The sequence below is a fragment of the Schistocerca gregaria genome, chromosome 9 (genome assembly GCF_023897955.1).
Source record: "Schistocerca gregaria isolate iqSchGreg1 chromosome 9, iqSchGreg1.2, whole genome shotgun sequence".
NCBI classification, from domain to species: domain Eukaryota; kingdom Metazoa; phylum Arthropoda; class Insecta; order Orthoptera; family Acrididae; genus Schistocerca; species Schistocerca gregaria.
In genome coordinates, this window is record NC_064928.1 from 213,645,199 (window position 1) to 213,658,694 (window position 13,496).

The following is a 13,496-nucleotide window of genomic DNA, read 5'->3' on the forward strand; positions in this document are numbered from 1 at the left end:
TCAATAACAGTTTTTTTACCAGGGCATTTATTACACAAACTCATCATGCAGTCATAACTGTTAGCATCACAGGCCATTAAATCTAGTAACTCTTTGTAGTTAAGATCACAAAGATTTTGCACCCACTATCATCAGTTTGACATTTTGATGATATAAGCAAACACATACAGTGTGCGTTCCTGCAGATCCAGCCAAAATACACCACTTAGGGTGGAGATCACAAAATTTTGCCCTTCCTGTTTTACATTCAGGATGAGAATTTTTTGAAAGATACACAAAGGTCATTTAAATTTGACAGCACTAGTTGTTTCTGCTTTGTTACTCCATTTGTAACGACTCTTTTGCTGTCTTTGCAACCTGGGTACATTCTAGTGGTTTCATCATCTTCAAAAAAGTGCTGGAGCTTTTCAGTTGTTTCTTCACTTATACCTACTCCTTCCTTCTTTCCTAAAACAAGAAGAATGCCTTGCTCTTTCGCTAATTTTTGGGTTAGTTTAACCAAACGATAAGAAATGTTTAATTCATGAACTATTCTTTTTCTTGACCGTGAGTCAGAGAGCAAACTTAAAATTTTAACTTTTTCCTCTTTAGATGTCACTGATTATTTAGTTTTTAATTTCTCTATTAACCTCAAATATTCAGTGTCAGATGATGCTGGTGGTAGGTTTTCTTCTTCTTCTTTAGAAATAATGTTGTTATTTGTGTTGTTAAAGCATGATTCCAAGTCTCTTCCAGTTTTGTCTGAAATTTGTTGTACCTTATTTTCAATAGGCTAACTGCTTTTCTTTCTCTGCTACTTAATTGTATTATTTTTGAAGTAGGAGATACGTCCAACTTAGAACAAGCAAAATCCAATATGTTAACAGCTTTCTCTTTAGGAATATAAATGTCATTAAAAGGTTACATGATTCTGGTTCTGGATTTACAACAATTTTGACACAAGCAATTTCCAGGAATTACATTACGTTTCACTTGGGAAGCTGTTTCACTTTCACATAACAAGGACAAATGTTCAAGTTTTATTCCCTCAAACCCTTAGTAATAGGCTTCTTAAGAACTTTAAGTAGATCACAACATTTTCTTCCAAAAATGTTGTTGTACTTCAGAATATATTTCTTCTCATGATACACACTGCTGTTACACAGAAGAACTTATTCGAAGTTTAAAAAAATAAAGTTTGTTTAACTTCGTCAAAGTGATTGACATTTTTCAAGTTTTTTGAAACTGAACCAAAAACTGTTTTGTGACACACTTCACTTGCTATTTATCCAACAGCGCACTGTTTATCCATGTTATTGCATTCCAGTTAATCTCTCAAAATTTTAGTTACACACGGAGCAAAGCACGTAACACATTCTACAGTCTTAATGAAGTATGTACATCCACTCCAGCAGACGTTTCAGGACAGACTGACTACAACAATGCCACCTCAGCAATAATGTGCTTCTACAATGTCACACCCGGCAATAATGTACTTCTTTATTGACACTAAATCTAAATATAAATGGGCATTTTTATTACCATAGAACAAAAGAGAAAGCCCCTATTGTTTAATATTGCATTATTAAAAATAAATAAACTTAATGAATATTGGGTAATAGTGTTAACTAAATATATGTCACAGTTAAATTTTATTACACTGAAACAATAAACCATTTAACTAGGCAACAGCCATAAGACCAGTTCTAAAGTAATGTGAATTATTTCCTCGTTTTCAAAAATTCATATCTTTGTTCACAGTCAGATATCAATGTTGGAATTTGTACAGTAAATTGCTACCATATAGGTGTACAAACTGTGCAAAAATCATATTTTTATGTTACGTTCCACCTGAGATAACTATCCCCAAACTTCACAAAAACTGAAAATTTTCAAATTTCAAAAATTCGTAAAAAGTTAAGGAAACCTTTGTAAGTGTTCTTGCTCTATATGATGCTAGTAGTGTATGATATCTAGCTATAGGAAAGAAGAGACACTCATAAATCTCTCCTTGTTTGTTATTTTTAGTCCTAAAAACTGGATTTTTGAAAATTTAAATACCAAACTTTGGAGGTCATTTTGACTGGTATTTTTGAATGTAGGGTGTTTTGTGTAATAGGCAGTGTTGTAGAAGACACTTTTCTAAAAACAATCATGTCAGTTGCAATGTTGCAACTTAATCCAGTACAGAAATATTCAAATTTTCCCTAATGTCTCCAGACTGAAAACTCATCACGCACCTACAAATAAAAATGACCACCATCCAGTAAAGGTGCAAGGTAAATTATTTTAAAAAACTGTTTTGAACTTCTCAAATATAGGGAAATCATATTTAAAAAAGTATTTAAAAATGGTCAAGCGACCATCACTGGACCACTTCATATGGATTGATCCAACAGTATAAAATTCGTAATGGAGTTTGGGCATAACTGCATAACTCATTTAGCTCTAACCATAAACATCAGTGATCATTTTCATAGTTTTAGATTTATAGGAGACCTTTCAATTATCAACACACAGCAACCCATACATTGCCTAATGTACACCTCCATGAGAGAAGGAAACTTCCAAGTGGAATTGAAGGCACTCAAATAGCCTCAAACAGTGGCTGCCCTCCTGCCTTGGTAGATTCCATAATGCACATAAAGCAGAAACAACAGGTGTACTCTTTTCTTTACTGCATTCTCTACCCATCACCTCGCTGGATTAACCAGAAAGTTTAAATCCAGGAACTTGAAAACATGATTTTATGTGCAAAACACTGTTGGACACTTTTTGCCTGATGGTAAAGACAGCTCTCCAGCTTTGGAAAAGTGGAATATATGTAATTACTTGTAATTGTGGCAGTTTCTGTATAGATCATTCTGGCAGGATAATACACCACTTGAAGGAATATCACAGAATTTAAAAACTTAGAAAAGGAGACTCTGCTTGCAGATAACCTGCTTAGAGGTGGTCATAGTTACAAGGTGCAACATGAAGGATTACGTCACATCTGTAAAGGAAGGAAACTGAGCTATCTTGAAATAATGGAAAGTAATAAAAATATTTCCTTCCATCCAAGCTTAGTACTGAATGACCAGACACAACTCCCTTTCTTGTCGTTTCCAACTGCTGATGTTACTCATAGTCCCATCCATGGCCCCTCTTACTCAGCTAATTTCTCTTGTTGTGTTAAAAAATTTTACTTTGTATAATCACAGCTGCTTCACACACCTGCTTAATCTCTCTAGTGTATCTTATCTAATTAAGACCTATCAGAGATAAGATTATTTTGTCCACCACATCCTTGGAACATGTCACCAAAGTTTATTGTTCAGTTTATTTTTTTCTGTGAACAGTTGCAATTTGTATATAGTTCATTAGTTACCGTATCACTAGTTCCTTAGTTAAATAATCTTACATCAAATTTATTCTGGAATAATTCTTCTCATTTTATTGCTAAATGTAACATAAACATTTTTCATATCTGGAAATGGAACTACTCTGTAGATGCACAAGTGATCCAACAAAATTTCACTGCACAACATTCTCCGCACACCATAGCCAGTACACGTCACTTGTGTAGTTCCTCAGGTGGCTTCGTGACGATGATTGCTCCTTGTTCCAGTCCTCCCACTGAGAAAAAAGCCCTGACATTCCGGGAATCAAGCTGGGTTCCATCGCATAACGCCCAGACACACTGACATTGAAGATTTTTATATTATAATTCCACAGATTTCCGGATCTGTGAGACCACCGTGTTTAAGAATTCTGGACTCTGTGTACCACTAGAGTGTGATAATCACATGCCAAGTCGCCATTAACACTCCTCTACAGAACTAATGGAACCACTATTGTATATATGGTGAAGGCTTCTTGTTTTTAAGATAGGCATAAAAACTTCATTGTTACCAATGTGTGACCTTACCTGCAATCTTGTGCAACACTGCACTGATTGTATAAAAATGATCCATAACCAATAAATCCATTTCCAATACTAGCAAAGGAGAATTCCGTAAGTGTAAGTTTGGCGGATATTAATAAACACTATCAGAAAAAAGTATCTGGTCACATCTACGAAATGCAGAATTCACCACTAGATGTCATGTGAGATGGAGACACCAGTATAAAAGGGCGGGGGGGAGTATTGTATTAGTGGAGGAGGAGATTAGTTTTTAACATCCTGTCGACAGCTGTGGTATTAGAGACAGTGCAGAAGTTCGGATTAGAGAATGATGGGAAGGAAATTGGCCATGCACTTTTAAAAAGAAGCATCCCGTCATTTGCCTGAAATGATTTAGGGAAGTCGTGGGAAACCTAAATCAGGATGGCCAGGCATGGGTTTGAACCTCGATCCTCCCAAATGCGAATACAGTGTGCTATCACTGCGCTACCTCACTCTGTAGCAGTAACAGCTGAACACACTCTGTACCAGGCCAATTGTATGTACCCGTCTCTGGAAACCAGGCAATTTTGCCAATATTCAAAAAAATCACTGCATCAAATCTACTCTTTAGATTGTGGCATATTTGGTACCATTTTAAAGCTGCACTTTTCTACTTTAATTCTGTGCAAGAGACACTACTGTTGAATGCACGGCTTTAAGGTACAGTTATAGAAACCACATAGGTGTTTTTAAGAATTTAGAGAAGTCATACGGATAAAAGAATGCAATTGTTATTTATTTTTAACTAATATTATGGCACTACATAACATCTTTCCACCAGTCTACAATAATTGCGTACAAATTTCACACAGAATCATATTGTTTTTTAGTGTGGAAAATTTTGAAGCAACGTTCCACGCAGAGTGAAACATCACACTGTTCACATTCGTACCATGTCTCTTTGCAAGAAGCTTTGCCATTCTCTTTCTTGCTCCTGGCACTGCACATGTGACACACACGAGCAGCACATTTCATTGTAGTTGGAGGTATGTGCTGCAAAAAAATGTCTATTTGTTAGCCGACCTACAGTTTCTTCATTCCTTTGTATGACTTCAAGTATATCATCTTCAACAAGCTGAGCTGCAAGCACTGTTATGAAGTCTGTTATTGTGAGTTTCTTGTTGTGCACTGCATTGTATAGCCGTATAGCATTTGATACTCCCATCAGCAGCAGATGGAAGTATAATTTTCGCCGCCATTTCACAGTTCTGTGCTAGAATGGATTGTACTGCAGGTGCTGGTCTCCAAAATCCACTCCAATTTTATTCAGATTGTAATCCAGTACCTGAAGTAGTTGCATTACTACAGACCCATTTTTCTTAGTATGCATACCAAATGTGGACTGATGCCTTGTAGACTTTGTATACACATCCCTCTTATCCTTCCACTTCATTGCTAATACATTATCTTTATACCGAAAAGACATTTCGCCCTTTCTCAACTTATTACATACTAAATCTTTAGGAAATCCTCTCCTGCATGTGTTCACAGTACCAACAGCTTCAGTACCTTTGTCAGCCAGTCATTGAAAAGGCTCTGGACTGGAATAAATTCGCAAGCCGCTGTCAGACAACGATCGCAATACAATAGCGGACGAAGAATTGTCAACAACATGCTTACCAGCATAAACTTCATAGTTTACAACATAGCCACTACTGGCTTCAGCAACACCATAAACCTTCAGCCCACACTTATGAGGCTTATTTTGCATGTAATTACGGAAGCCCACACAACCTCGAAATGGGCATATTCCTCCATCAATAGTCAGTTTTTCTGAGGGATGATATGCCTGGATACATCACTCCTTCAGATTCATATAATAAGGTAAAACTTTGTGAAGTGGGTGAAATCCATCTTCACCTGGTTTTTTTCTGTTTAGAATTGTCAACAAGATGCAAGCACGACAGTATGTGAGTAAAACGCAAATGACTCGTAGCTTGGGAACAGAAGTTACAACTAAGAACAGGATTAGTGCTCCAGTGGTCCACAGTTTTTGGCTTTCTTTAAGTACACACGTGGAAAAGCATACCCAAGAAACGCCTCACCTCACTTGTAGTCACTGGCTTCCAGGAAATCAAAACTGAATTAGGCCTCATGTTATTTCCTCTTCTTTGTCTGTATCATGAGTTCTTTTATGTCACTGTCAGTAAGGAACACATTACTGCAATCGAGTACAGAACTTGAGTCATCAATATTCACTAGATCCTGCCTGGGTGTAGCGTTGACATGCAGGGGTCAGTAGTGTCAAATTCAGTCCAGTCAACGTCTTTTGAATATGCACAGTTGCTGGATTTGAAGTAACAGCTTCAACATCATTCTTGCTTTCTAAAAGGAATTCACATTATATGTAACTACGTATATATCTTATAGAAGACATGTTCAGCAGAAATGCGTGTACTGCACAATTACGAGCAGTGATATGCCATTGAAAACTTGGTAATACACACCTTCAAACACACCATTGTATTCAGAATCATCAGAATCAATCTCTACATTATCCCAAGCACTGCTGTTATTAATCAAATCCGCGATTTCTGCGTCTGATAAACCCCGCCGAGACATAATTACAAACATGAAACAGCCCAACGACATAAGGAAGACTGATAACACAAAGATAAGTATTAACATGAATTATGGCACTGTTAACAACACTGATGTGCCATCTATGGACACATTTTGTTACTAAATATCTGTAAAACGGGTCAATCCATACCAAGTTCTCCAAGAAAAAAAAAAAAATTTGTTGCTTGTCGATCTCAGAAAAATTTTATATTTGCTGGGTGAATTCCCCAATGTTCAGTAGTCACAAAAATATTTTTTTTAAAATATTCTTTATTATTTTGAAATGGCGGCCATATTTGTTCCAGGTCGCATGTGTTTTTTCATATTTGCATGCATCTACATTTTTTACAATTATTCAGTAGTGGATTGTCCTAAGCCTTTCAGGTAAAATGCTTTTCATTCAACACACTCTGGGCTACAAATTAACATCATTATCACTTAGATGAATGTATTCTTTAATATACTTTTAATAGTTCAAAGTTAGTAGCTACAAATTAAAAAAACTCAATTTTTGAACATTAGTTTTCCAAAGAAAGATTAATTTCTCAGCTTTAATATTTTTTCCGCTATTACACTGTCTAGTGTAGTTACTTTTTGTTGAGTATCAATGGTGAGCAGCTTACACTTTAAAAAATACCCTATTTTAAAAAATGGATTTTTTTAAAAATTTTCCATTTTGTGGCCTGCAATATCTTTTTTGGGGGACAAGATAAAAATCTGAAAATTTCACAGTTAGTAGACCGTTATGGTATCAAACTTCAGTATAAATTTGAACTTTGAGATTCAGTTCGAAGTTGTGGAATAAAATTACAAACATGAATCAAAAATACATTTTTTAACACCTGGGATAGCTAGGTTTATGTAATAAAATATATCAGTTACAGTATATAATTTAATCATATCTATGATTACTTACTTTTTAAATTGAAAATAAGCCTACTAATAACATTATATTGTTCTCTTGTAATTTGTTTTTAGTACATCGCTCATTGAACATTTGAGAAATTTGTTCACTCAGCTTGGGTGTTAGATTATAAGTTCGCCCAGTCACAGTTGTAAATTCCATGGGAGACAGCTTCCTTAGTGCAGGTTTAAGTAGCATCCAAACTTGATCCTTCTCAAATTTTTAAAAAGATGTCCTTGGTCCTGGAGGTTGATAAAATACAACATGTACATCTTGGTTTTGACAGTCATTATTATCAACTTCGCCAATCCACCACTGTTCATCTTAAACACAAGCCACTATGTCTTTATTTTGAAGAACCAGTTGTACAAGTTTTACACACTATCAGGCGAAGTTTGTGTGATCTTACACTTCAGTAAGTTGTGTGAATGGGGTACAAAACAATGAAAACATTGAGTGCCTTTAATCTGCTGACAAGTATTATACCTTTCCTTCAAGACACTGTTATAGACTTCTTGTATTTACTTGTATAAAATCATAGGGGATTCCTTTGCTATGTTTTTTACAGAATTCAAACATTTCTTGAGGTGTTACATTATGATTGTCAGTGGTCCGCTCCAGACTTGCTTTTGTGACAGCTCACTTTGTTGTATCCCCGACACCATCACAAGCATTCTTCCCATGGCATGAAGTGAAAAAGTGCCATTCTACATCAACCCCAAAATCTTCTGTATGAAAGGAGATAGTAATAATTTTTGTTTTTGTATTGACTTGTTGTTCTCAAAAAGTAAATCAGTTTTTTTTATGGAAGGGTGGTGCTGTTTAATGTAGTTTGTTAACTTTAGTTGAAAAGTGTGCACTGCTGTAGTGTTGTGTTTAAGGTAGTCACTTGTGACACAAAAGCTGTGGCTCATTAGTTTATCTTCATCTTTATAATAAAACACAAATGGATGAACTGTGGCCTGTTTGTTTACCCAGTGGTGCCCATGTACTTAATCTTGGACAACAAAGGAATAATTTTCCACAAAGTCAAAGAACTTGCAGCCATCAACTGCCAAGGTTTGCTTTTTGTCTTTCAAAAATTTACTTTGTGCTTTTGCAATAAAACAATGCATTTTCAGATTTTCAGTATTAGCCACCAACACTTCAAAAAACTCTTCTCCTGATTTTATGACTGTCACCTTTTCAGTTCTGTCTTGTGTCACCCATTGTTTGTATTTATATTGTGAGCAATCAAATCATCATCTTCGGATTCTTCAAACATGTGAAGTAAGGCTTGTTTGCCTGGACAATCTTCACATTTTCCCTTGAACATACAATTGTAACTGTCAGTATTGCATACCATAACTTCCAAAAGGTCTTTATAGTTAACTCTAAGATTGTCCCCATCTATTATCAACTTTATGTTCTGATGATACAAACAAACACAAACATTATGGCTACCAGATGCCTCTGCAACAATACACCATCTTGGTCTCATTTCGCAAAACTTTCATCTTTCAATTTTAATGTCAGGATTTTTTTTTTTTTTAATCCAGTGAATAGTTCATTTATATTATATAATATTAACCTTTTTTGTCTTTGAATCTTAGAACCTTTTTCTTTCACAGAAACACAGTCTTTTTGCCAACCATCAAATAGCTGTTATTGTCATTGTCATAATACTTAATAACTTTATTGAATGTTTTAATCTACCAAATTAGATGCACTTTTCTTTTTTAATGCTGGTAAAATCACCTGTTCTTTCACTAATTGCCTTGTTAACTGAACAAGATGTTCTGACACATTAAATTAATCACTAACTTTTGCTCGACTCTTAAGAATTCGGCAGTAAACTGATGATCTTTTTTATCCTCTTTGTTTGAAGTGCTGCATTTAGTTTTCTTTAAAATCATCATATTCAGTTGGTAAAGTTTTAGAACTTCCATCTGTTTTAGTACAAATTGTATTTTGAAATTAAACTTCCAAATTCTTTTTGACTGTAGCTGCCTCTTTCTCAATTTTTGTATTCAAGACACTTGGTCTTTTATCTTGACTTAGTTTCCTAATTTTACTAGCAGGTGATATACCCAGGATTTCACAAGCTGTATCTGATTTTTTTAATGGTTGCTGATTTGCTGATAGGTCACAAAATTCTGTATCTGAGGTTTCACTATGCTCTTGTGAATTACAAATATCTAAGAATAACATGTTGGACACAGTGATTTTCCTGGTATGAGGTTGACAAAAGGCTGTTAAAATGTTATTTCTCGCAGACCTTTTATTATGTTATAGGTATCTTAAATTTCTCAGAAGGGTCCATGCAAGACTGACCAAAAAGGTGATGAAATTTTTTTAAGTATTTCATTTCATGGTACTTGCATGTTGATTTGACCTCTGGGCCGGCTCGTAAGTAAAACAACACTTTTTCTTCTTCACTGTAATCTTCGATTAAAGTAATATCTTTAGGATACACTCCATACACACTTTTATGACATGCTGCATTAATAATAACACTAACATAACACTGAGACACCATTTTTCAACTGCACACTTCAAGAACTTCTAGCTAAGTAAGTGTGAGTAGACAGTTGTTGGTGCAAGGGGAAGACAACACTCAGACTTGTATAGGCTTGCAAATGCAATTGTTAGCCTGCTGAAACAATTACCACAGCATTGTTTTGAGAAATAATCATTAGCTAGTGTCATGTGGTGTGTTACATTATGCAATTGGTATATTTTATTTGATTAGCATGCCAGATATCGCAGATGTTAAAAAATATTTTTGACTCGCGTTTGTAATCTTTTTTCCATAACTTCCAATTGAATCTCAAAGTTGAAATTTGTACTGAAGTTTGATATCATAAAAGTCTATTGACTGTGAAATTTTCAGATTTTTATCTTGTCCCTCAACAAAGATATTGCAGGCCGAAAATGGAAATTTAAAAAAAAAAAATCCATTTCTTAAAATAGTGTATTTTTTTAAGTGTAACCTGTTCACCATTGAGACTCTATAAAAAATAACTATGCTATACAGTGTAATAGCAGAAAAAATATCAAAGCTGAGAAATTAATCTTTTATTGGAAAACTACTGTTCAAAAATTGAGTGTCTTTAATTTGCGGCTGATAACTTTGAACTATTAAAAATATATTAAAGAATACATTCAGCTAAGTGATAATGATGTTAATTTGTAGCCCAGTGTGTGTTGAACAAAATACATTTTATCTGAAAGGCTTAGGACAATCCACTACTGAATAATTGTAAAAAAGATGCTTGCAAATATGAAAAAACGCATGTGACCTGGAACAAATATAGCCGCCATTTGAAAATAATGAACAATAATTTTAAAAAAAATTGTTTTTGTGACTACTAAACATTGGGGGGATTCACCCAAAAAATATAAAATTTTTCTGAGACCAGTGCTGGACCACTTGGTATGGATTGGCCCAAACGTATAACGCTGGCCAAACCCATTGTTAAGCCAAGTGCATAATTTGTGATATTCAAAGTTAGCCCTTGCCACTCAACTAGAAGTGTGCATCAGTGCCACCAGGTGCTGGCATACGGTGGCAGACTTTTGTCCCCATTCGCTCGGCATAAATCGTGCTAGATGACAGTGGACTCCTCAAATACACTAATACACTCACTATATAGTAAATTTCGATCATTTTTGTAGCAACTTCAGTAATTTATTTTTATAGAAAATAAATAATCACCAATACTGCAAAACACATGTAACATTTTTGACAGGTGACAACACAGTATACAATACAATATGGCTAGCATAGGCAGATACTTTTCAGACATTTTTACCAACACAGGACTGAATAAAATATGTGATTCAGAGTAATAACTCCATTTACATTTTGAACACACTTTTTATGTGATCTGTCGGAGTTTTGTGAATTTTCTTGTTGAGAAAGAAATGAGTGTTGTATGGATGTGAGAAATGTGGAAGAGACAAAGCCAACTGCAAATCCCAGGGCTCCACGGCTTCTGTACAAGACACACATATGTGGCATGTGAGAAGCTATTAGTTTGTGGTGACATATAATGATGACTGTGCCACAATTCCATTGGATATCCTTTATATCGTGGCAGAAGGAATGCAGCCTGGTTATCGGATGATTTGCGCTCTCTCTCTCTCTCTCTCTCTCTCTCTCTCTCTCTCTCTCTCTCTCTCTCTCTCTCTCTGTCGGTCTGTCTTTTAAATTGGCCCATGATAGATGAGATACAAATTATAAAAATTTTTATCTGCTCATTAATGTAAAGTATTGGTTATAAAATTTTAATATTTATTCGCGATAGCTGGTTTATTCTTATTTATATATTATGCGAGAGCTCAGCCGTACACTAGTTCCTAACTTACTGTGTTAGTAGTTTGTTTATTTTTAAAACAGCTTATTTACTCTAATATATTTTATCAGTTTTAGTTATTGTGTGCCTGGGAGTGATACTGTGTATGAATGTGAGCAAGTTGATATGCTTAATGAAAATAATTGTGTACACTTCAAATTTTATTGTGTTTCTCTTTCCAGATGACAAAAATGATGAGACTGGAGACACTGTACCCTTTGGTCCTCTGCCCGAGCCTCAGGACATGGAGATCGATGACGAAAACTCAGGCGAACCGTCAGCACCAATTGCAGAGAACGTGCCAGCTCCAAAACCTACTGCTTCTCAGCAGACGAGTGCAAAGGCAGGCAGAACTGTAGCCCCACCGAGCAGTTCACCGTCAAGGCCCGCGAGGATGGAGCAGCCACCTCCACCTGCTACAATGGAACAACCTCCGCCACCGGCAGTGTCCGTTGTAGCCGTCGACGAGACTACACCACCTGGGCATGATCCTGTACCGCAGCAGTCTGAAGCCGCCGCAGTGCCACCAAATATTCGACCGAACATTGCCCATGGCGAGATGGCAGTGACAGATGCGGCTGTTTCAAAGACTGGTGCTGGTGCTGAGGGACCTCTACCTAGAGATTTCCAGGTTAGCTGCTCTCTCTCTCTCTCTCTCTCTCTCTCTCTCTCTCTCTCTCTCTCTCTCTCTCTCTGACCCTCCCCCCTTCTCTTCTCTCTTTGACCCTCCCCCATGTCTTTCATCTAAATCTACATACATACTCCACAGGCCACCATACAGTACGAAGTGATGGGTCCCACATACCACTACTATAGATGAATTAAAATTACTTGATAGTTGACATCTGTCACTTGCCACTACGGTCTTGCCACATCCACTGTCTGCTACTGCTCAGTTATAGATGATGCACGAACATGACGGGCCACTTCACACATGCTGTTAATGTGTAACCCAGAACAATGTTTGGAAGCGGGCGCCACGAGGTGTGACAGGAATGGAAGATATCCTTTCAACATCTGACTAACCGTGGCTCACGACAAGTTTCATAGCCCCAAATTGTTCACGCATGTGAACAACTTGAGCTCAAGACAGAAAAATTTCATAATATGTTTGTGTGCATAGCCATTTCCATAGTAAAATTTCAGTTTTAGTGGTAAAAGCTAACTGTAATTTCTCATATAAGAACATAGGCTTCTGCGGTTGGTGTCATAGTGATTAAAATTCTTCTGGGTATTATGCCGTGTCGTTGCTAAAAACTAACAACAATAATAAACTAAAACCGACGTTTCGGCCAAATTGCAGCGGCCTTCCTCAGGGCACTATTGGTTTTGCATGGGGAGATTGGCTAGTCGTGATGTATGGGAAGATGAAAGGAAAGAGGCTATTCGTGGATGTCCATGTCGTCAACAATTGGTAGCTGTCCGCCAATCAGCGTTCATCTTCTGGTCGTCAAGTTTTCCTCCTGCGGTGCGCGGAAATGGACTGACAGTTGCTCTACAGCTGTTTGTGCAGATATGTCCGTGTCCCGTGTAGCTTCTGCCCCGTGACCGCTTGAAGCCCGTTGGACTGGGATGGCTGGCAGCCAGGACACCGGGAGTTTGTAGCCATCTTCTCTGTTGAGGGAGCAGAACACGAGAAGAAGACAAAGAAGAGAAGCTTTCACTGGTACACTTACCACTCGTAAAAGGCATCAGTGAATGGCTAGGCAATGTCCTCCGCCGACGAGGTTTCAAACTGATTTTTCGAAGCAGTCACAGGATCCACAACATGATAGGTTCCACCAAG

At 36.7% G+C, this 13,496-nt stretch overlaps 1 protein-coding gene across 3 annotated transcripts in view; it reads left to right on the forward strand.

Annotated features, from left to right (window-relative positions):
- LOC126292215 (zinc finger matrin-type protein CG9776-like) overlaps positions 1-13,496 on the forward strand; it is a 231,839-nt gene that overhangs the window by 205,631 nt on the left and 12,712 nt on the right. For all 3 annotated transcript variants that reach the window (XM_049986073.1, XM_049986072.1, XM_049986074.1), the window contains one exon: positions 11,893-12,341. In XM_049986073.1, the coding sequence (XP_049842030.1) occupies positions 11,893-12,341 (449 nt within the window). The remainder of the gene's footprint in view (positions 1-11,892; positions 12,342-13,496) is intronic.